General features: G+C 44.7%; 4 protein-coding genes across 5 annotated transcripts in view; 1 reads left to right on the top strand and 3 right to left on the bottom strand.

Moving 5' to 3' along the window:
* The window catches only part of arhgap21a (Rho GTPase activating protein 21a), a 71,290-nt gene extending 70,841 nt beyond the window's left edge, over window positions 1–449 (bottom strand). Inside the window, exon 1 of the mRNA XM_069159739.1 lies at window positions 48–449. The gene's annotated coding sequence lies outside the window, so the exon portion shown is untranslated. The remainder of the gene's footprint in view (window positions 1–47) is intronic.
* Window positions 450–5,021: 4,572 nt separating this feature from the next.
* Window positions 5,022–15,281, bottom strand: prtfdc1a (phosphoribosyl transferase domain containing 1a). The gene is made up of 10 exons (XM_069159734.1): window positions 15,187–15,281; window positions 14,902–15,006; window positions 13,718–13,824; window positions 13,422–13,605; window positions 11,356–11,421; window positions 8,379–8,396; window positions 7,644–7,726; window positions 7,236–7,282; window positions 6,516–6,592; window positions 5,022–5,337 (listed from the first exon to the last, which is right to left on the bottom strand). The coding sequence occupies exons 2-10, from the start codon at window positions 14,932–14,934 to the stop codon at window positions 5,290–5,292; spliced, it is 663 nt and encodes a 220-aa protein (XP_069015835.1). The 5' UTR covers window positions 14,935–15,006; window positions 15,187–15,281; the 3' UTR covers window positions 5,022–5,289.
* Window positions 15,282–15,387: 106 nt separating this feature from the next.
* enkur (enkurin, TRPC channel interacting protein) lies at window positions 15,388–19,294 on the bottom strand. 2 transcript variants are annotated; one of them, XM_069159733.1, is made up of 5 exons: window positions 19,215–19,294; window positions 17,553–17,698; window positions 17,224–17,453; window positions 16,901–17,047; window positions 15,388–16,309 (listed from the first exon to the last, which is right to left on the bottom strand). In XM_069159733.1, exons 2-5 carry the CDS (start codon window positions 17,629–17,631, stop codon window positions 16,136–16,138), a joined length of 630 nt encoding a protein of 209 aa, XP_069015834.1. In that variant the 5' UTR covers window positions 17,632–17,698; window positions 19,215–19,294; the 3' UTR covers window positions 15,388–16,135. The 2 variants fall into 2 exon arrangements, with proteins under 2 accessions (XP_069015834.1, XP_069015833.1); XM_069159732.1 differs by lacking the exon at window positions 19,215–19,294 and adding an exon at window positions 18,359–18,572.
* Window positions 19,238–22,765, top strand: LOC138204456 (threonine synthase-like 1). The gene is made up of 3 exons (XM_069159731.1): window positions 19,238–19,361; window positions 20,009–21,415; window positions 21,752–22,765. The coding sequence occupies exons 2-3, from the start codon at window positions 20,042–20,044 to the stop codon at window positions 22,553–22,555; spliced, it is 2,178 nt and encodes a 725-aa protein (XP_069015832.1). The 5' UTR covers window positions 19,238–19,361; window positions 20,009–20,041; the 3' UTR covers window positions 22,556–22,765.
* Window positions 22,766–23,348: the final 583 nt, after the last annotated feature.

The following is a 23,348-nucleotide window of genomic DNA, read 5'->3' as shown; positions in this document are numbered from 1 at the left end:
GAAAAAATAAAATAAATTAATTAAAAACCACACACACACCACCCTACCTGTTAGAAATCCAGAAAAACTACTCCGAGCAAACACGTTGTCCATATTTCTTGTTTTGTCAGAAGTCTCCGTCGATCCAGAGATGGGTTAAAAAAATAAAAAATAAAAATATAAAAATAAAAAACGGGGAGGAGGAGGAGGGGGTTGTCAAGAGATTACGAAGCGGGATGTTCAGCCTCGTTTTAGAGCCGCTCTGTGACTGAAGGCTTCGCTACCTGTTCGGGGGGGAAAGAAAAAAAAAAAAACAACCCCCCCAAAAAAAAACCAAAAAAACCCCCGGGGGTAAACGCCCTTCACCGGGCACTTCTTCGTCAGGGAGACCCGACGCGCGTTCAACCTCTGCTCTTCATTCATGTCCCGTCATTTCACGAAAGCTCCGGTTCGATGCTGAATTTGACCAAAATAGAAACCCGAAGAAAAAAAAAAAAAAAAAAAAAAAAAAAAAAGAAAAAGTAACGTGTACTCCCGCGTGGTCCCCGGTTGGCGGCGCGTCGATCTCTTTACAGATCGACGAATCTCCTCGACTCGGCCGAAGCTCCGCCCCCCCCCGTCCCTTCCCTTCCCTTCCCTCCCGTTTGCCCGACCGCCCTCCAAAGGCTCTCCTCCAATCAGGTGGCGAGTTTAAATTTGGAATTTTGAAGCGGGCCAATTGGAGGCGTTGTTACATAACAATTTCGATAAAAGGGGCGGAAAGCTGGTTCATTCTGGTCACTGGCTGAAAACCATTATTTAGTGTTCCTGTACTATTGCTGCAGGAATTTGGTATTTTTACATCATATTAAGCAGCTCCACTTTTCTGTCTCTCTACTAGATTTAAGAGGAAAAGGTACTTCATACTCAACTAAAATCATTTTATAGCATCATTTAAAAGTTTCTTTGCAGATTGAAAAAAAATACCACAAGGTGCATTTCACCTTGTTTACTCAAACTTTTCATTAAAATGCTGCTTAATATTAATCCTTGAATAAAAAAAACAATAATCCAATAATATAGTATAAGCCTCTAAAAGGGACCGTGATGCACTTTAAGTACTCTTCCTTTAAGTGTATTTTGCTGTTAATATGTATAAGTATATGGCATATATATTTACCTAAGATTTGAATGCATTTCATTTCATATTGAATATATCTCATATATGTTGCTGTTGTATTTCAATACATTTTTATGTATTCATAAGCTTTGCTTATAAAAGCGAGTACACACATGTCTGCACTCGACACGTTTCTTTTGTGCAAGTTATGTAAGTTTAGTGATTTATGTGAACTGCTGATTAACAAAGTAATTTATCTATTGATCTGTTGCCGTGTCAAAAAGTCAGAAAGGACGACGTAATAATTCTGCCGCAGACGTGAAAAGCACCGTGCAATTTTGAAACTTACTTTGATGCTTCATTTTTATGTCATTTTGTAAAACGTACCGGGAAATATTGTTTCCTTTACTCTCCTGCGCGATGAGCAGACTTTTACCAATCAGAAAGCATTTTTCATATAAGTAAATAATACTGCACAGCTGATCCAGACAAAGACAAAGAGTGACAGTGTTCTGTTTGCGGGCTGCTCCGGCCCGGCACAATAGAAGACGGGACAATGGGACTCCTCTGACCCACACTGTGGCGAGGCTTCCCTCCGTTTTTCAGAGAGGAGCTATTGTCTAAAGAGTCGGTGCGCCCTTCGCCGAGACAATGGAGGAACTTAAAACTGATGGAAGTGGGGACTCGGCATTATGTGACGGTAAACGTGAGGTTCACGCTCGTTTAATGCAGTTTTGTTTCTGAAAAACCTGCAGGGACATTATTACTGTGATAACATCAAGAGACCAAACTGAGCGGTAAAGTTTTGCCTTTTTTTTTTTTAATCTTGCATTTCTACATCCGTCGAAAAACTCCCCCAAGAGTTCCCGTAAAGTCTTAAAAAGGGTTGGTTTTAAGCTCGACTCCTCTTTACGTGCAGCTGCGGAAGTCGGAGAGACTCGAGACGCTGAGCAGACGAGAGATTACGAGCTCTCTCGTGGCAGCAGAATGTTTGGCTGGATTATAGGACATCACATGAAGGCCAAGTTCAAAGCCCGAGCAAGTGTTGCGGATTAGGACGGGTGGAAACGACTCGGCAGCACGGGCGACCTCAAACGGGGATTTTCCCAAACGCCGCCCCCCACCCTCCATCGTGCACGAACGCTCGACATATAGAAACAAAAACATAAACGACTTCATTCGTTGAGGATTTATTTATTTATTTTAAGCTGCAGTTAAGTTTGAGAGATTAAGAGGATGAGACTCGCTCCCGACTGACTCCAGGTTGTGTAAGTAGAGATCTGGCACGGAGTTCGACGACTGGACGAGACCCAGCGGCGGTCAATCTACCGACCGACCCGACCGGAAGGCTACGAGCACCGGAGAGGATGTTCTTTCTATTCGTGTCCCGGGACACGTCAGCGAAGGAGGTGTTTTTCATACGATCCAACGCGGGAGCGACGAGTGTAATCTTTTATTTTGAAATGAAATGAAAAGAGTTAAAAAAAAAAAAAAATTAAAAAATGGTGTAGGGGGTCTTTATACTAAATCATCTTTTTTGACTTTGTATGAAAGTAAATGTGTTATCATTTTGATTTTTTTGGTCGATATTAAATACAAAATTTAAAGTTTTACCGAAACCATAAATATAATTTGAGAAGAACGAATAAATTTAGCCGTAACAAATTCGTCATTTTGTTTTTAATTGGTCCAAAGAATCATTTTTTTCAGTGTACAAACACAAGAGTGGTACCAACTCTCACCTTATTTTTTTTTTTTTTACCAAGTGAGCTTTAGAGACTCTGATACGAAGATTATGCTAAGCTACGCTAACCGGCTGCTCCAAGATGTCAAACTTTTTTCTTTAACTTTGGAACCAACCGAATGATGGTTTTTTTCGGGGGATTTAAATCCGCTCTGCTGTCTTGTTTTTGTGTGCCGGTCGGAGGTGAAATCAATCCGACCGCTCCGTCTCCGAGCCGCCGGGTTCGGATGTCAAACGCAGGGGACGTGGGGGCCATTCAAGTTGCACAATTCCCGTTTTGTTCCTTTTGTGCTGACGGCAGTTTACCTGCAGCCACCCCCCCCCCCCTCACCCCTCCACCTCCCATCCCGAACCTCCGTTCCCTCGACGGAGCGCCACAAAAGCTTGCGAAACCGGGAAGGGCTCTCTGTCCCTTTCTTGGCTTTCACCAAAACCCTGCATCAAGGTGTGAGACAATGGCCCCGTGAGTTCCCATGGCTGAGCTGGGATGGGGTGAGGGGGTGAGGGGGCGGGGGGGGGGGGGGGGTGGATTAGTGCTGGGATAAGTTAACCACTACTGCCAAGTGCTGATGTTCTATGATAAGGGTACATCGGGTTGCAGCCGGAGGTACAATGGGAGGTCTGTGTGGCCAAAAGCTGCACATGATGGCTGAAAACCAGACAGCTGTGTAATTTTACCAAGTTGCCCCCCCCCCCTCCTCCCACCCCCGCCCTCCCCCCCCATCTTTCTTATCTCTGCCCCTCGGAGCTCCACGAACAAGTGATTAAAAACAAAAAAATAAAACCCGACTGAATTTAGAGTTCCTAAAACGAAGGTGCCGTTTTTCCGCCACGGACGTGAAACCTCGAGATCGCGTCGACAAACGCGGGATCTGAGCGGCTCGAGCTTATCGGGTCGTTTTGAGCTGGCGAGGCCTCGGAGCCGGAGCCGGACCATTAACCTCTGGCTTCCAAAAACATGTTTGTAAAAATGGGAGAAAAAAACAACAGTGTAATTTGACTTTGAAATTACTGCGTAAAGACCATCAGGACAATCACATGCACTTCTTTGTTTTACATTTCGGTTCTTTAGGATAGTGTGTGTGTGTGTGTGTGTGTGTGTGCGTGTGTGTGTGTGTGTGTGTGTGTGCGTGTGCGTGTGTGTGTGTGTGTGTGTGTGTGGAGTTTCAGGTGACTGAAAACCAAGAGTGCGTGGTCGTGCGATAACGCTCCCCGACTGCAGGCCGTGACGTTCTCTCCGGTCCGTCTGTCGACACGCACAGTCGACCTTCTCGGTCGCCCCCGACGATGGCAGCAGATCATATGAAACATACCATTTTTTTTTTTGGGGGGGGGGGGGGGTATGTTTGTTTGTGGCTCGGAGACTCCAGACTGCAGGTAGGAGTCTCCTCTTCATGAGTTTATGTAACCTGTGGCGAAATCACAAGAGTGTCAGGATTCATTTATTGTGTGACATCATCAGTCCATCTTTTGGACGGGGGGGGGGGGGGTGTAGTTATTGTGTAGTTAGAGAATTTTACAGACATGTTTTATAAACATATTCTTTTAAAAGATACTCTGCTTGGAATAACGACTGATGTTTAGTATTGTCAGATTTTTTTATCTATGTTTTTTTTTAACTTTAAAATTGCAGTCAAATGTTTTAGCGACACACTTAAACCGCATGTTGGACCACGACTGGCTTCCAAATCCGTTCCAATACTATAAAAATCCTGCCGGTGCGTTTAAGTGAAAGTGAAAACGGCCTCCTGGAGTCTTGACTCTGCAAATTCATCGTCCGGCGCGGAGGTCGAAACGAATTAAGATGCACGTTTTTTTTTTTTTTAAAAAGAAGGGTGACTTTTTTTTTGTTTTTCAGAGGCTCGCGTTTTTTGTTTTTCTTATCGACCGTCCAATCCTCGTGTATTTGAGCTGTAATTTCCTGCTTGAAGTTGGGAGACGATACAGATACAGTGTCCCGTGGAGACTCTGTCCCCGCTGTGTGTTTTCCATGAGTCAGAGTGGGCGTCATCCGGTGCCGCGAGGACGCCAGCGTCCATAAGCTCCCTCCATCTGTCACCAACGTCCCCCTCTCTATCTCCCTCTCTCTCCCGGTGAGCATCCTCTCTTTTATTTATCCTTTTCTTTGTTCCTGTGTGCATCTCGGGGAGGGAGGGAGGGGGGGGGGGGGAGAGAAAAAGAGGACGAGGCGGTAATCGCTTCATAATCAAAAACATTTTAATTTAAAAGACATTCTTGCAGTGTCCTTTCAGGGATATTTTGGACTGAATTGAAGTTCTTTTCATTCAGAGCGCTTAAAAACAATAAACGTCTGCGTACATACGTCGTGTTTTTTGAAACACATTTTAAAGTCATGTAAAGACTCCTTGTTATAGAAATGGGAAATTAAACTGAAACCTTCACTTTATGTTTCTGTAAAAAAAAAAAGTGTGTGCTGCTCTTGTAAAACTGTGGTTTGAATTCCTCTTTAAATCTTGTACTTCATCTTCCCGGTCTTGCTGATGACACAGATATGCTGAAAGCAGAAGAGGCGGGAGAAGGAGAGCATTAACTCTCGGGGCCACTGCGATGATAAATTGACTGATTCCCCCGCGGTGTGATTTTCGACCTTTGTCGAGAAAATAAATAAATAATAATAATAATAACTTTAGCGTTTGACGCTTTAATCTACGACGATGACGTGTTCATCAATCTTAACGTTGGACGACCGCCGGGGCTTCGACTCGTATTTCTGATAAGACGAGGAAGCTTTGACTCGCCACTGATAATGAGACCCGTAACCTCCGCATTCCACAGGTCACGGTCCTGCAGACTTTTCGTGATGGATACCACCCCCCCCACTCCACCCACTCCACCCCTCCACCCCCCCATGCACCCTCCCCACACACAACCACGCGGCAACCGAACAGTAAAGAAGAGGACTCGTGAAAATGCTGCGCTCCTGAATCAAAGCTTTACAGACGCGGGAGGTCGGGTTTTTTTGTGTGTTTTTTTTTTTTTTAAACCAGCAGCGAAAAAGTCAGAAGAAAAAAAACAAAACAAAAAAAGAAAGAAAAATGTAGCAACAGAATCGGCCCTTAAGAGTCAGAAATCACGACGTGCGTGACTGCAGACCAAAATAAAAAAAAGGAGGTTAAAATCGATGCTACGACTGGATCGAACGTCGACCGATAAACTGGAATCGGACATTTATGTTACTATGTCAGATGTGGTTGTCATGGCTACCAAATACGACCATCCTACGCGGTGAACTCGTGCTGTCGCGGTTCGTCAGGACTTAAGACGACATACTTTGGTGATTGTAAATTCTGGTGCAAGTGTTCCCCCCCCCCCCCCCCGCCCCATTCGATCCCAGACAGATGAAAATGCTTAAAATGTAAAAACTTAAAAAGGTTTTATAGTTTGATCCGGTCGCAGGTAGAAATCTTACGAAACCACCTGCGCGGACGCGAGAGCCTCTTTGCCGACATGCAAAGTGCTCCTCCGGCGGGGAGGATACCTGTCAGGTGGGTTTAAAGTTTCAGGGCGAGGGAGTGCATGTCTTTGATTTACTGTGTTTACCCCCTCCCTCCCTCCCTTCCCCTCCCCCTCCCCCACCCACCTCGTCTCTTTCATCCCTTTTTCTCTCAGCTCTTTCTTTCTTTTTTTTTTTTTTTTTTAAAGGTCATGTTGCAGCGGCGACAGCGAACTCACATTCAGGTCGCGGAAGTACTCGTTGTAGTCCAGGGCGTAGCCGACGACGAAGCGGTTGGGAATCTCAAATCCGACGTCTGTCGAAAGCAAACGTGGACGTGAACGTTACGATGGCTGTAAACCTCAACATCAAACCGACGGACCGGAGGTTTGACAGCCTGTATTTAGGGTGAGGGTGCGAGGTGGCGTTAAAACAAGTCAATAAATGGCAAGCGTGGTGGCTGACTGTACCCGTGCTAATTAAGCAGCCTCGCCTGAAAACAAGACGTTTCTTTAGCTGAAGAAGTAACAAAGAAAAACACGAGCGGAAATCGAATGAAAATGAAAATCATGGACTCAGTTTCGAAAAGGTAATCGCTTGAACCATTAGGCATCCCTGAAGTTGGGATTTTTTTTTTTTGTTGTTGTTGTTTTTTTGTTTTTTTTTCTTCCATGTAATTCAAAGCTAAAAATGTTTGTAGCTACAGTAGCATGAAGTTGCTGTTGGAGCAACTGGAGCTTAAACTACTTCTGACTGATGTCTCTCCTCTGTCGGGTCCAACCACGGAGGACCCTCCACAACACACTGCACACGGCCTTTATGTTCCCATTTTCATTCTCCGACTCGTATCGTCTGAGATTTACTGGAGAAGCTTTATCAGGTCGAGGAAAACATCCCTGAAGAGCTGGAGTGAAATGTTGGGGCTAAACAACAGCAGTTCAAAAACAGGAGATACTTACAGTCCGTCAAGCTTTCAGCCATGTTTGGGACCCTCTTCACCAGCAGCCTGAAACACAAGAAACAAGAACCTGTCCTTTTTAAAAAAAAAAAAAGGTTTATTTATGACCAAAGCTGAAGATCTTTATCGTGACAAACGGCAAGTAAAAGTCACTGATTCGATTTCTGCAGTGTCGTCACAATCCAAACTTTCAACGAGCCTGAGGGGGAAGATGTTTATCTTGTCGCTGTGATCCTGGGATGTGCGGACCGGAACAGAAATGAGATACCGACCGCAAACCTCCAGCGATATCCTCTCCTCGCGCACTCGTCACACGCTTGGCATTTCCCGGTGTGTGTGTATGTGTGTGTGTGTGGGGGGGGGGACGACGACGACACACACACACAGGCGGCTGCAACACTTGGCTCACCCCGCGACCTTGACCATCTCGGGTTCAAAGGTCTCCACATGCTTCAGAAGGGCCTTCATGGTCTTTCCTGTGTCGACGATGGCCTGAGGGAAGGGAAGAGCAAAGGACAAGGAGGAGACGGTGGGGGGGAGGGGGGGGAGATAAAAAAGACAGTGAGCTGTACAGATCGCTGAGTTTTTGGTTGTTGTTTTTTTTACACGTTTTCTATTTCTTTATTTTTACATTTTGAGCGACTAATGAGTGGACGCAGGAACATCTTCCACACGCTGCCCAGCTCACTTCTAAACGTATGCTTCTTTTTTTGTTTTATCATGTCTCGGGTGGCGTTTCCATAAACAGGAAATTTCCAGTTTATATAAGAAGGACCACTGAAGGTTTTTCTGTGACATAAACTTCGAGATGTATTTGCTCCCAGAGATTAGTGTACACTAAAGCAGCTGTTCCAGACGATCTACAAGTGTTACAAATTTATTTATTTTTATTTTTTTCTCTCTTATCGTAAACAGCCTTTGTAAAAATGTGCCTATCTGTTTTTTGTTTTTTTTTTACTCGAGTCCCGAAACTTTTAAACCTGAAACGTGATCTCAAGGAAAAAGAAACTTGTTCTTTTTGTCCTTTTGTGGACCAGAAATAAAAGAAGCAACGTGCAAAGAAATGATCACAAAGGCGTCAATAAAGGTGGTTATTTGAAGGAATTTGAAAAGGACAAAAAAAATAAAAAAAATAAACACTCACCTCAACGATGAGCACGCACTTTGTAGCATGTAAAAAAAAAAAAAAGAAAGAAAAAGAAACACATTAGTGAAACATCACCTTTGAGTTTGTTCCAGTAAAGTAAAAACAAAACAAAGACTGAGTTGTTTCCTGGCATTTCTTTTAAGATGGTATCTATAGCAACAATGTTGGCACCATGTTAACAAAAAACACAGACGAGTCATTCTGTTCTCCAGAGTCATGAACATCTGTGTCTACAGTGAGAGAGAGAAGAAAAAGAAAAAAAAAAAGTCACTTCTAAGCGTCCGGGGTGTTGCACACTTTTTCTGCTGCTGGATTTTCAAATGAATTCTTGTTCCCCTCGGCCGGCTCTGTGTGTGTGTGTGTGTGTGTGTGTGTGTGTGTGTGTGTGTGTGTGTGTGTGTGTGTGTGTGTGTGTGTCTTCTTTGTGAGCACACAGGCCCGAGAGTATCTATGGTTCGGGGAGAGTGATCGGAGAGAATGCAGGCAGCCGGCCAATAATGCTCCCGTTCTCCACCTGAACACTGTTGCGCAACACCCAGACACAGCGAACCGAGTCGAAGGGAAAGCGGTAGATCCGATTGGAAATCCCACGACACCACAGGTCTGTCAATCAAACGGACAACTTATTGACTTCGTATTTGATGAGAGAAGTTGAACGGGAGTCTATGGAGCTGGAGGCTTTTTGGAGCCGACCTCTGGTGGCACTCGGTGGTACTGCAGCCTTCATTTTGTTTTTGTTTTTTTAGACCCGGAAGCTACGTCCACTTTTCACTTCTTTGTTAATGTACCGTTAAATGGATACCTGCACTATGAACTCCAGCAGCCTGAAAGCAGCATTTAACACTAACTGTATCGTCTCCAAAACAAGTACAAATATTTCATCCACATAATGCAATATAATGTCACCCGGGTAGAAACTGACAAGCGAGTTAAAAATTCGCGACGAGCTTCCAACAGATCGGACGAACGCTGTCGGCCGGCACAAAAAAAACAAAAACCTGCTTGTGCCACCGATTCCAGTCAACATTTATTTTTCCCGAGCTGTAATGAAGCTGCTGTCATCGTCGCAGCTCGGATGAACAGATTTTAACGGCGCAGTGTCAAAAGCAACAGACACTCATCATCTGCCGGAGCTGTGATTCAGCTGTGACTCGGCATTTTCTCCGTGAAGCGTACGAAGACCGATGACTAATAACCTGGTTTTGTTTTTAATAATATTTGAGACTCGTAGGAGGTAATGAAAGCGCTGACTTCGGTGATTCATGTTTTCAGCGTGAAAATGCACCCGAGCTGAAGCAAATTTGTTCGACGGCTCAGTTAAAATATTTCCACGTCTGTTTTTTTTTTTGTTCCTTTTAAGCGTGTGAGCATATTTTTGTGCGCCCGGTCGAGCCGACTTGGTAACATTTCAGTCGCCTGCCTTTCTCAGAAAACAAAAAACTAATGTTGAGACTGGGGGTTAATTCGTCCGTGTCTCCCTTTTACAGACGCTCCCTTGCCCGGGAGTTAAACGGGGATGAACAGTCAGTAAAAATCTGTGTTCATTTGCCTGAAAATGTCTGATTCATGGCCGGGCCGCGCCGAAGGGCAAAACCACTTTAACAAAAGTGACACTCATGAGATATGCACAAGGAGGATGATTGTGAGGAGGAAAAATTCCAATGTTGGAGCGTCTGGGTGCGGCCGGGGGTAAATCTGGGGCAGGAAAAGGTCTATTTGCAACAGTGTCCAATGTTAACCGAGTGCAAAAAGAAAATGGATCTGTAACATGTAAGCACCATGAGGTTATTCTCTTGAGAAGTAAATGAAATACTGAACCTGATAATCTACTAACATACTATTTAGCATGCGAGGAGAAGATTTAGCGCGTGAAATGCAGTATGTCAAAATTACCACCGCGTCCCGTCATATTTTGCAGTAAATGCAGGACGGCGAGCTTCTCTGGCCGTCACATCGGCGGAGTTGCCGAGAGACTCGGTGGCAACTCCCAAGAAGAAGAAGAAGAAGAAGAAGAAGAAGAAAGAGAAGAAGAAGAAGAAGAAGAAAGAGAAGAAGAAGAAGAAGAAGAAGAAGAAGAAGAAGAAGAAGAAGAAGAAGAAGAAGAAGAAAGAGAAGAAGAAGAAGAAGAAGAAGAAGAAGAAGAAGAAGAAGAAGAAGAAAGAGAAGAAGAAGAAGAAGAAGAAGAAGGAGAAGGAGGAGAAGAAGAAGAAGAAGAAGAAGAAGAAGAAGAAGAAGAAGAAGAAGAAGAAGAAGAAGAAAGAGAAGAAGAAGAAGAAGAAGAAGAAGAAAGAGAAGAAGAAGAAGAAGAAGAAGAAGGAGAAGGAGGAGAAGAAGAAGGAGAAGAAGAAGAAGAAGAAGAAGAAGAAGAAGAAGAAGAAGAAGAAGAAGAAGAAGAAGAAGAAGAATTCACAGGAAGCGTACTTGACCTTTGACCTTCCGGGTGAAATCCCTCGCAACTCGTAAAAAAGGAAAAGGATGCGATTCGGAACGAGGACGCTTCCTTTTAACGCCTCTTTGTCTTTCTTCTTCTTCTCCTTCTTCCTTTTGTGGGCGGAGCGTCAGCGCCACCGACCCTCTCAGCGGCTCGGTCGACGCATCTTCCGCAAACTTGCCAAAAATGCGACCCGGCTGCAGCAGGACATCCCGGTACTTTCTGCATACTGCATTTCACGTACATAAATCTTTTTTTTCCCGGCACACGTACCGGCACGGTAACGTGAGCGTCGGAACGCACAGCAAATGGCACGACACGTATGACCGAGAGGGGTCAGAGTTCACGATGGAGAAGTTTGTCCGAATTGTGTGCACACTACGTGAAACAGTACGTACTTTGTGAGGCTGGCTGCAGTACGGCCTGAAAGGGAAAAGAAAAAGTAGGCGATATTTGAAGCCCTGCATGATTACACACACACACACACACACACACACACACACAAACGCACAAACACACACGCACAAACGCACAAACACACACCTTTCCACGGAGAAAAGACAGATCTCTGCTTCCTACGATGTGCAGGTCCTCTGTTGATTGGTCGTTCTGGGGAGACGAGGACAACGAGAGTGATGAGACATATTTTAGAAGTGCAGCAGTTGAAAATGTACTTTTGTGACTGTACAGCTGACTCCTGTTTCAATAAGTCACAATAAATGACCTTTCACGTAAAAAAAAAAAAAAAAAAAGTGTTTCTCAATATATTCTGTGTCCAACACTGAAGACAGAAGTATGTGCAGCATTAATGCAACAAAAACACATTTCACAACGACAACGTGGTCAAATATCTCCAACGTCAACACGCGTCGTCTGTCCCTGCGGGGAAACCCCGCAGCTTTTTAAAGATCGGCCGCTTTGAAGTCGGCTTCGGGTCGGCTGCAGATGTATGACTCGGATAAGAGCAGCAAAATAAATAAATCCCAGCCCCTGGGGGGGGGGGGGGGGGGGGGGGGGGGGGTGTCACATGACTCCATCATGACCAGCCAGATTGACTAACTGGCATCATCACTCCCGGCACCGTGTCCCTCCCAGTGTGAGCGACTGCAGCTTCACACCATGTTGTTTGTTGACATGGAAAATGGAAATGATGACGTTTTCATACTTTATAACTTTTTTAATATTTATTTATCAACTTATTTTTTTTTTTTTTAGCAATTCAACATATACATTTTTTGGGCTTACAGTTTTGATTGTTGTCACTTTTGTATTTTCCCTTTTTCTACGGCGAGCTGCTGCATACAATCGTAATTCATTTGAATTGCTCTCACGTCGTCCGTGTAAACTGACATGTTTTGGTCATTTGATCCCGTCGGGAGGTAAAAACCCTTGGCGTGTTTGCCTTTTAAGAAGTCACGTAACGTCACAACGAGGCCTCGCCGTGGTTTAACACGCTTTAATTCAACTAAGTCTGTCCCGAAGCTACTTCAACCTCAGTGAAAGCGGGGTCCTAGAAAATAAAATAAATAAGAAAAAAAAATCTCCAGTCCTCCGCTCTGGATACGGAGTGAAGAAATGTGACCACATGCAGAGAAATATAAGTCCGATCCTCTCCGTGCCAAAACACACCACAGTATAACAAGTGACTGTTGCTGACGACCGCAGGCGTGATATCATTGTAAACATTTCCCTCCCAGAGTTAAACTCCGTTTTATACTTTCCAGGTGTTAAGCGTTGTGAGCTGTTTCTCTTGGCAGCGGCGGCCGCGCCAATTAGCGGTCTGGTATTTTTTTCACGGGCCGAGCTCTGCAGTCGGTCCGCAATTAATCGCGCTTGAGGTGTCCCGCCCGAGTGGGATCGTTCCTCCTTAAACACGAACAACGGCGACATCTGGTGGCTTACAGCAGAAACAATCTGATCCATCCCAGACTCCGCATTAAGGTTTGTTTAACACGGGACAGTGTCACGGAGAATTGTTTTGATCCAATTCATCTCTATGATGTGGAGAAAAAAAAAAAAAAAAAAATATGGGGAAAATGCTCTTTAAATTTCCAGACATCCTCACATCGCTGGTTGTGTCCCTTCCAACAGTTAAAACCCCAAATAAATTCAGTTCACCGTCTTATAAAACGGAGAAATTCAAGATTAAAAGATGCAATATATAAGATTTAAGTTTTGAATTCTATATATTTTGATCACTTATTTAATTCTCTTTTATTTTAGTATTTAAAACCAGTCAATAATTGGCATTTTCACTCAATAAATCAATCATTTTCCACTTTAAATGTACATTTTGGGGACTTTTTGTTTTACTCTGTGTGAGAGCTGGCAGAAAAAAAAAATGGAAAGAAAGAGGGGATTACTTGTAACAAAGGTTTCCAGCTCGACTCAAACGAGGGACTTTACAGTCCCCTAAATGCCCGGAGCATGAGGGCGCTGCTGAAACAAATGGTAACGTGATAAGTCACACTTCGTCGCAGGTCAGGTGGCTCGATGTCTGATCTCCAAGAACCGTAACGTGCCGACTTAAAAACCTCCTCTGTGTCATGCAGGGTGTTTTTTTGGTGTGTTTTTTTGGCCTCTGAAAACAAAAAAGTACTTTTACTTACCAGGTAGCTCTTCAGCCGGATGAACTCCACCCGCGTCTCCAGGTAACCGCTGGAGTTGCGTCCCAGGACCTTGATGAACTCCACCAGATCGGCGCAGAACTTGTAGCCTCCCTTCAGGACGCAGAGCACCATGATGTTGCTGTCCCCGAAGTCATCCATGATGTAGCGGGCCAGACGCTCCGTCCTGCAGGACAAAACCACGGCGTCTCAGAATCCATCCAAGACCCAATCTGCACGTGTGTGCGTGTGTGCGTGTGTGCGTGTGTGCGTGTGTGTGTGTGTGTGTGTTCTCTCACCTGTTCATGACTACCCCGTGCGGGATGTAAACGCTCTCGATGTCTTCGTGGTAGTGCTCGGGGTAGGTGAACAGGTCCAGACTGTAGCCCGGCCAGTCATCCTTAATCTAGGACGGACAGATTATTGTTATCATCTGCATCACTTTGAACATTGTTGTTCTAGGAGGTCATGTAGAGGAATTCTAAAAACGAAAACGTAAAGCAGCTGAAAACTGAGCTGTTTGTTTTGCGTTTTAAATTGTAACGAGTGTGAAAACTTTGACGTCTCAGTGGACTTTAAACGAAGCCACAGTGTTAACTCATGATGACGTTTGCTTTTTTTTAAGTAAACAACCTTCAACCTAAATAAAAATGTTTCACATGTTCGACTGAGATTAAAAGTGCAACATGTACGACTTCAAGTTTTACCTTTTGGTACATCATGTTTTAGTATTTTATGTGACTTTTAAATGTATTTTATTCTTTTCTTTTTTTATTGTCCCTCTATACGTTTGTAGTTGGTTTTACTTCTTGGAATATCATTCTTCTCCATTTTAGTATATTATTTATCTTTTATTAGAATAGTATTGAATTATTCATTTACTTGTCCATTGATTTATTAATTGTTATTTAACTTTTAATTCTGCCTCTGGTGTTTCGTTATTACACATCAGAGTGACAGATAGCGTATCTTGAGTTCCTCTGTTCTTGTTTTATCTATAAGTTAGTCATTTCTTGCTTCATGTGTGGATGGGAAGGGAAACGGGAGTGTGTGTGTGTGTGTGTGTGTGTGTGTGTGTGTGTGTGTGTGTTAGGGAGGGGGGGGGCATGGCGGGTATACAAATACAGCCTGATTGATTGACTGATTTAAATTGTCCAAGAAATGAGGGTACAAAGTCATGCAGGCACTTAAAATGTAAAAATTCTTATTACAGCTTTTGTTGACTTTTAACGAAATAAAATTATTCGGGCTTGTAAACAAATTAAACCTTTTTTTTGTTGTTTGTTTGTTCTTAAAAGCTGCCTCCAGTGACATGAATAAATCATGACTTCAAGGAATTCATTGAGGAAAAACAACACTTCTAACAGAAGAGCAAATAATTAGCAAAAGTAAATCATTGTGTTGATGTTGTGTCCAAAAATACTTGTACTTAATTTGTTTTGTTTTTTTCAAAATTCTGAATTAGATATTTTGACTTGCATACCACAATTCCTCTTTTCCCTCCGGTGTTGTCCATCTGCAGAAGCGCCGAGAAGGTGAAAACTACAGTCCTCACTGGGGTCAAGTTTTAGTCTTCAGGATCAACAACCTTCAGTAGGAAACACGCACAGAAAGAGCTGACTGTACAAATCATGGCTTTTTTTTTTTCACATTTTTTAAAATCTTCCTCCGAGTGACACACGAAGAAGATATAAGACAAGATGATTAAATATTCCCACTACTGCCTGTGCATATAAACTACAACAACCAACTCCACATCATCACTTACTGTTTTTGTTGTTGTTGTTGCCTTCTTCTCGTTGGCGCCGGAGAAAAAGATGGCAAAAATAAAAAAGAGATATCCAGAAGACTCGTGGCCGGCCACGCGCGTCGCCGCCGAAGTCACGCTCGAGTCATTTGCGTAAGAGGAAAGCGTTGTTTTAGATAATCAGCTTCATGTGATGCTGGGCCGGCTAGTGGCCGCATCACAGGCCACTGCGGAGGAGGGGGGGAGGACATAATCTCTAGTCTGGTTCTAATGCAGTCAATTTTTTATTAAAGTCAGACTGGAACAGCTTATTATTTTTTTTTAAAGGATACTGACATGCTGACATTAATTTTGCAACATAAATTTCTACGAAAATGTGAAGCTCAAATTGTAACATCGCTCAAAGAAATTTCAGATTTTCCTTCAAATATTCAGTAATACTGCGGAGAAAGTACAAATTATTTCTCGCTGCCGACATGAGGATGTCCGTGAAATATCGAAGCTACCGGCCGCACGCTGACGTCACATCTGGTTTAGATTTACACGACACAGAAGACAATTCAGAAAGATTTCAGTGATCCTACAGTACTTCATTTGTCACTACGGTCTGGTTGACGCACAGAATACCGGAGTTACATCACTAAAATGTCAAATGACTCAAAGTTATATCATTTTACAATAATCATATTATTTTGAAGTTGAAGTGTCGGATCTGATTTAGAATTAAAAACACACACAGGCTAAATAGACTAAGTTAAGGATTCAGGCCTCAAAATACAATGAGTGGATTATCTTTACGTAATTCACGAGAAATTGCACTTCAGTAGATTCACAGAAAACAGGAAAACCTGCAGAAATGTCCTTCGTTTTAATTTCTATCATGTGATTTTTCAAATGTAAGGAGGAGGGTAAAGACATTCAGCGCCGTAACTTCCGGTGACCTCCGAGGTTGTTTTTTTTTCTAAACGTCCTAAACGTTGGGCTTGTAGAGAGTTTTGAACCTCTCGAAGAAGGTGATGTCCTTCTCCAGCTGCTTCATGGATTCCTCGAGTCTCTGCTTGCGGGCTTTCTTGGACAGCGTGTCGATGAAGAGAGACAGGCCCTGGTACTCCTGATGCAGCCGGTCCCACTTCTCCTTCAGCTTCTGGAAAATGTGGATTCACGGGGGTAGAGGGAGGGGGGGGGGCATGTCACAAGACAGCAAACACGTCAACGTGATAGTCAGCACTTTAAAAAAAAAAAAAAAAAGATTTGTTTCCAGTAAACGGGACATCAATCAGAGGTGCCGTCTGTAATAGAGGGAAACTATTGTGGTAATTGTCGAGTGCTGATGAGAAATATTTTCATTTTCAAGTGGGGACATGTTTGTGCAGTCACACTCTTACAAGCAGTGCACTCCCAAAAAGGTAAAACATCTCTTATTGGGCTTCGCGTACTCTGCCCGCCCTCTTTTTAAATACATACAGTACAAGCAATGATCAGCTATTAAAATCAAGTTATTGGTACCGAGAGACGAATCTTTCTAAAGACTTTAAATACATGAAATCTTCAAAATCCACGTGCTCCTCCGGTCGTTCAAGAAGTCTGCATGATCCCCCCAATCTCCCCCCTACTGTTTTAGGGAAAGAGCTGCCATTGGGCAGCCGTGTGCGTGTCTGTGTGTGTGTGTGTGTGTGTGTGTGTGTGTGTGCGCGCGTGTGTGTGTGTGTGTGTGTGTGTGTGTGTGTGTGAGTACCCCCAGGATGGCTTGTCGCTCCTCGTCCGACATTTGCTTCATGGCGACCTGCTCTCGTTGTTCTTTTAAGAAGTCGTCGTACTCCTCCAGAGCCCGGCGCTCTTCCTCGCTGCGCTGCTGCAGGTACGCGGGAACTTCCCCGTAATCCTGCAGGTGATTGTTTATCAATAAATATGAAAAGGAACTTTTTCCTAAAGGTTTGACTTTTTCCCTCCCATTTCAAGACTGTCTTAGTGATATTTAACTTTTTTTTTTTTTTTTTCCCCTAAACTGACTGAAGGAAATATTGTGAGTTGTATTGTCGAAAAAAACCCAACAACAACCTTTTTCATGATGTATTTGGGGACGAGTCCAGAGTTCTCAAGCGGCTGCTTGTGTCCGTTGCTGCTATCGACACACGCAGGCCGCGGCTTCATCGGCCCCGGGATGTTGGTCTTCGTAAAGTCCCTCGTGGTTTGAAGTCCCATCGGCGGGTTGTCTGACCTCCTGGGCACCGGCGGTTTGCTGCCTCGGCAAGTGCAGGTCTTTCGAAAATCTTGCGCGCGCGTTGATTCTGAAACAAAAAAAAAACAACACAAAAATATGAAGGCAAGCATCTCACTTTTTACCCTTTCAAAAGGCACTTAATGACAAAACAGACAGAGGGACTCACGCTCGGGCAGTTTGGGCTCCTTCGAATGCTTCTTCAGGTATTTATCCGGGGACGGCACCTCCACTTTAGCCGGTCCCATCCCTCTCCTCGCATCCTTGTTCACCTTGCTCTCGAGAACGGCCGCCGAGTGGAACCTGGACACGTACCTTCGGAGAGAGCACATTTCAGACTTTTGTGAATTAAATAAAACGTTGTCGTTGTGTATTTTTCATACCTAAATAAAACACACAGGGAGAGCAGATCCCATTGTAATTACTGGCAGTGTGCAAACACACCTGTGCACACCCTTTGGCGGAAACTCCCCCTCTTGGGACTTAAGTGACGCATACAAATGAAAACCTTATCTGTCATAACACTGAAGACCGGTGGAACACATTGGATATTGAAAAGAAAACACATATTACAAAAAGGAAAACACCTTTTCCAAGAATTTCTCAATTTGGGGTTAGTTCATCTATGTACACAGGATTTTAAACACTAAGTAAATTAGGTTTTCAGAGGGATCAAGTTTAAGCCATCACAAATCATAGGAGAGAGAGAAAAAAAAAAAAGGTTGTTTAGATATCTGTTATATTTAGTTTATATCAAAATAAAGTCAAATAAGATGACGGTTAAGAGCAGAAAACCAGTAAAACTACTAATTGCATTGCAAAAAAAACGCCAACTTTTATATTAGCCAAATACCTGATATCCTATCTGGTTTGAGTTGTCAAATTCAGGGTAAAAAAAATTAATAATAATAATAATATTATTATTTGGGTTTAGTTAGTTAGGCTAACTAGCTGAGATAACGTAAAGTAACCAACCGTGGCGGTTGTTCACATTCACTCTCTTCTTTGGGAATGAGGTTGTAGACGCTCTCTCGTGGATGAAAAGCTTTAGGCATGTTTGAACTTCTTCAGTCTTTTGAATAAATGTTCAAAACGACGCGGTAGCTCCGGTAAAAAAAAAAAAAAAGAAAAGAAAAAGAAAAAGAAAAAGAAAATGCACTCTGACCAGGCCAAATACGACTGCTGGCAAGTTGCTGGGCAACCAGTGACGCAAACGTTGCACTCGCGTACAGTCGGAAATCTGCGACTTTTCTGCAATTCCGTCTTCCGTTTCATATCTGAACCGCGCACATGTAAAGTTTACATGCTTAAGCCTTAAATTCTGTTGAGCTCAGTCTTCTTCGTACACCTCGTTTCATTTATCCTACTATAAATAAAAAGAAAAAAGTGCTTCTTTATGGTGTATTATTTTTTTTTTTATAAGCATATCTGTTGCTTGATTTTATTATTTTTTTTATAGATCAGCTGCCATGCAGAAAATGTTTATGGCTGAATCTTTTTGCGCGTAGCTCCTTGTCTGATGACTGCAAGGTTTAATTCGCTGTTTCGATATTAACGTCCGTCAAAGAGATTTCCGAGCACCGAAGTACAAAGGTCTTACGTGCACTTGAAAGCAGCACAGGGCCACTCGTACAAACCGACATCGCGAAAAAGAAAAAGAAAACAAACACCCGTCGTTTCAAATTACTGCACAGGTTAACGAAGGTTGCCTACTTTCTTGAGTTAGACTACTCGGGTTATATTTATCACGGTTTATTTTCGGAGCAAACTCTTATCATGCGTCGCGTAAAAAAAAAAAATAAATAAATAAAAACTGTCCCTTCAGGCTCACCGTAGTTATTTCTGTCTGCTGGGTAGCTTCCGTCGAGCGTGCGGTGCTCTCTTGTTTACACTATGTGTATGTATACAAACGTTATAAACACAGACTCGACTAAGACATTCATTAACGGGTTTGAAGTACCGAAAGCCGCCATTTCACGTGAGTGTCGTACCCATAAAAACAAAAAAAAAACAACAAAAAAAAAACGACAGCTTGTTAAATGTTCTGGCTGCAAAACACGTGAAAGTTGTCGCAACCTTTATTTACAACAGCGTCTCAAAAACAAATAAAAAACACGTTGGAACTTTTAACAGAATGAATTTTGCCAACACTGTGTCCAAAGTGCATGGCACGAAAATGCAGCCTATTTTCTACCTTTAAAGGACATTTTTTTTTACACGTATGCAATAGACCAAATCCGACTCGTCCTTATTATTTTATTGGTTTTTAATCATATAAATCATAAAATAAGTACGTTATAAATTGTTCCTTGTGAGATTCCTGGTTTTTTTTTCTGGTTTACTCTTCAGACAAAACCTAGTAAAATTGGGATTTCTTTTTTTTCCCCCTTAAATTTGTTGATGTATTTTAAATGCATTCATGTAGTGCTGCTCTTAAAACATTTAGGATTGGTTTGTTCACATTATGGATTTAGACATTAAAAAAATAAAGCAAATGAGAGTAATAGATGCGTGTTTGTTGTTGAATACTTACTTTTCTATCTGTTTAAAAAAAACACACCAAAAAAAAAACACGTTTTCCGGAGCCGTCGGAGTTGAACTGAAATTATATTTTCTTTTTCACAGGAGACGAGGCTGCTGTCATTTTCCCAGTCCTGAATGGGTTTACTGAACGCAAGTCGGCGTGCAGTCGGAGCTGCCAGATGCTGCCCGAGTCCACTTTCAACACCCAAATCATGGCTTTCCATCAAAACCGCCCTCCCGGGGGACAAGAACATCCTGTTGATGGGCCCTCCCGGAGCAGGGAAGACCACAGTGGGGAGGATAGTGGCTCACAAACTGGGCCTGCCTGTCGTAGACGTCGACGATGACGTCTTGGAGACGACGTGGAAGATGCCCGTGGCCGCCAAGCTGGCGTCAGTCGGCGGAAAGCGTTTCCTGGAGGAGGAAGGTCAGGCTTTGCGCAACTTCTCCGCCTCCGGGTGCGTCGTTTCCCTGACCGGCTCGAACCCTCTGCACGCCGAGGCCATGCGGCACGTCAAAGAGAGCGGCCTGGTCGTCTACCTGGACGTGGACGGCGAGGACATCGTGCGGAGGCTCGCCGCGATGGAGGTGAACCGGATAGTGGGGCAGGAGGAAGGGGTGCCCGTGAGGGACATTCTGCTTCACAGGAAGCGCTTTTACGAGAAGTGGCTGGACGTGCGGGTGCTGTGCGGAACCGGAGACACGGCGGAGGAAGTGGCGGAGAAGGTGCTGAAGGCCGTGGAGCGATATCAGAACCACGACGAGGAAACCTACGTATCAACCAGGTGTGACGGCGCAGCGCCGCCCCATCGGAAAACGTACTTCGGCGACGTGGTCGTCGAGGGTCTGGCCGCGGACGGAGGCCTCTACGTTCCCAAAAACGGCTTCCCGAAGATGGACGCACGCGAGTGGCTGCGACTAGTGGCCATGTCGTACCCCGAACGAGCTTTAGTTTTACTCGAAAAGTGCATCCACCCGCTGGACGTCTCCGCTTTGGACCTGAGGACGATGGTGTTCAACGCGTACGGGTCAAACTTCTCCAGCGAGGCCGTGGCCCCCGTGAGGCACCTCGTCCGCAACCAGTACGTTCAGGAGCTGTTTCACGGCCCCACCGCCTCGTTCAAGGATCTCGCGTTGCAGCTGATGCCTCAGCTCTTCGCCCACTGCCTCCCGCCGATGTGCAACTACCTCGTCCTGGTGGCCACGTCCGGAGACACGGGCAGCGCGGTGCTCAGCGGATTCGGCAGGCTGAGCGGCGCCGACAGACACAGGACGGGCGTGCTGGTGTTTTTCCCCGAGGAAGGCGTGAGCGAGATCCAGAGGCTCCAGATGACGAGCTACACGGAGGACAACGCCCGGGCGGTCGGCGTCCTGTCGGACTTCGACTTCTGTCAGAGGAGCATAAAGAGGATGTTTGGAGAGTCGGGGCTGACCGGGCACCTCGCGGTGGAGTACGGGACGGTGCTCAGCACCGCCAACTCCATCAACTGGGCTCGGCTGCTGCCACAGGTGGGTCGACGATCGCCGAGCGGTGCTGCAAGAAAAGAGTATTTTATTTTATAATGGGCTTCTTTTTTTTTTTTCTTTTTTTTTTTTTTTTTTTAGCAACAGAGATTTTAACTTATATTATCAAATATTGTCAAATTTGGAGGTCATTAAACACACCACATTGGAAGTGAGGCATTTAAAGAACACCGAGTGGTCCTACAGAGGACCCGATCGCAGTGATTCACAACACGACTGAGACACGTTGATTTTTGCCACTTAAAAAGCTTTGAAGTCTTCGCCAGGCAGCAGCACTATTTATTTTAATTTTTTTTTTTTAACCGTGTCCTCCTCTCACAGGTGGTCTACCATTCCTCGGCCTATCTGGATCTGTGCAGAGACGGAGTTATCGAGTTCGGGGAGCCCATCGACGTTTGCATCCCTACCGGCAACTTCGGCAACGCCATGTCGGCCTTGTACGCCAAGCAAATGGGCGTCCCGATACGGAAAGTCATCTGCGCGTCCAACCACAACCGCGTCGTGGCGGACTTTTTCGCCACGGGTGAGTACGACCTGCGGGGACGCCCTCTGAAGCCCTCCCGCTCCCCGGCTATCGATATCCTGAAATCCTCCAACCTCGAGAGGTTCATCCACCACGTCTCGGACGGAGACGGCCGTCTCGTCGGGGACCTTTTCGCCCGCTTGGACGGGCAGCAGCGCTTCCGGGTCCCCGAGCCTCTCCTCGGCAGGATACGGCAGGAAGCGCTGGCCGGCTGGTGCTCCGAGGACGACTGCCTGGCCGCCATCCGGGGCGTCCGCGCACAGACGGGCTACGTCATGGACACGCACACCGCCGTGGCGAAAGTCGTGGCCGACGGGCTGCAGGACGGCTCGTGCCCCGCGGTGCTCTGTGCCACGGCTCACTGCGGGAAATTCGCTCCCGCTGTGTTCAAAGCTCTGCAAATCCAAAATATTCCAGAGGATCCCGTTGAGCAGCTGGAGAAGCTGGAGCTCGCCGCGCCGCGGCCAGAAATGCACACGGAGATGATGAAGCGCTTGAAGGAAAGTGGCAGGAGGCGACAGGCGGTTTGTCAAGCGGATTACGGTGTGTTGGTCGAAGAGGTGGAGAGCATGATACACGACTCCTTCTTGAAAGTCATGTAGAGTTACGCCAGCTGTTTTGTTAAATTCGCCTGAAATTAACATGAATTGAAATCAGAATTGATCGCAATTTGTCATGAATTCCAATACATGGAAAACATTTCAAGCAAAACGACCTGCACTTTATGTAGCGCCTTTTTTCACACAATGACAACAGATCGGGGAGCAACTTGTGGTTCAGCGTCTTGCCTGAGGACACTTCGGCACGTGGACGGGAGGAACCGGGGAGGGGGGGGAGGGGGAGGGTTCAACCCGCCGACCTTACGATCAGTCGTCAAAACCGCGCTGCAATCTCAGCTACAGCCCCGCCCTCTTTGAAAAGATATAACGTCTGGAGCTCCCTGTCTGACAGTAAGGTAAAGGACTCTAAATATAGTGAACACTTAAAATGATAGTGATTTATTTTTACATGACCCCATCCACAGCAGTACACGACTTGGCTTCCGTGCCGGTACTAGAGACAGATAAGTACCTCATTCAACCCCATTTCTAACAATCCCAACTATCCCTTTTAAAAATGATAAATGAAAAGTGCCGGCTAAAAGCCGGCTTCATCGTGAAATTGCCATAATTCAAGAGGCCATATCCTGCCTGAACCTTCGGGATCGGGAAAAATGAACATGTTCACTGTGATTATACTGTAATCGAGCATTATCCTGTTTTATTACTCAAGTTATTGATTATGCAACATTTCTTAAAATGATTATCTGAAGTCCTGGCCCACTAGATGGAGACGTCTAGCCCTTGGGCCACTACTGCATGGGAAAGACTTTTTCGTAACAGCATGTGGGTATTC

Source organism: Embiotoca jacksoni, unplaced genomic scaffold, assembly GCF_022577435.1.
Source record: "Embiotoca jacksoni isolate LCO1_2020_lvr unplaced genomic scaffold, fEmbJac1.0.p SCAF_25, whole genome shotgun sequence".
Taxonomy (NCBI): domain Eukaryota; kingdom Metazoa; phylum Chordata; class Actinopteri; family Embiotocidae; genus Embiotoca; species Embiotoca jacksoni.
This window is presented reverse-complemented; position numbering and strand designations above follow the sequence as displayed.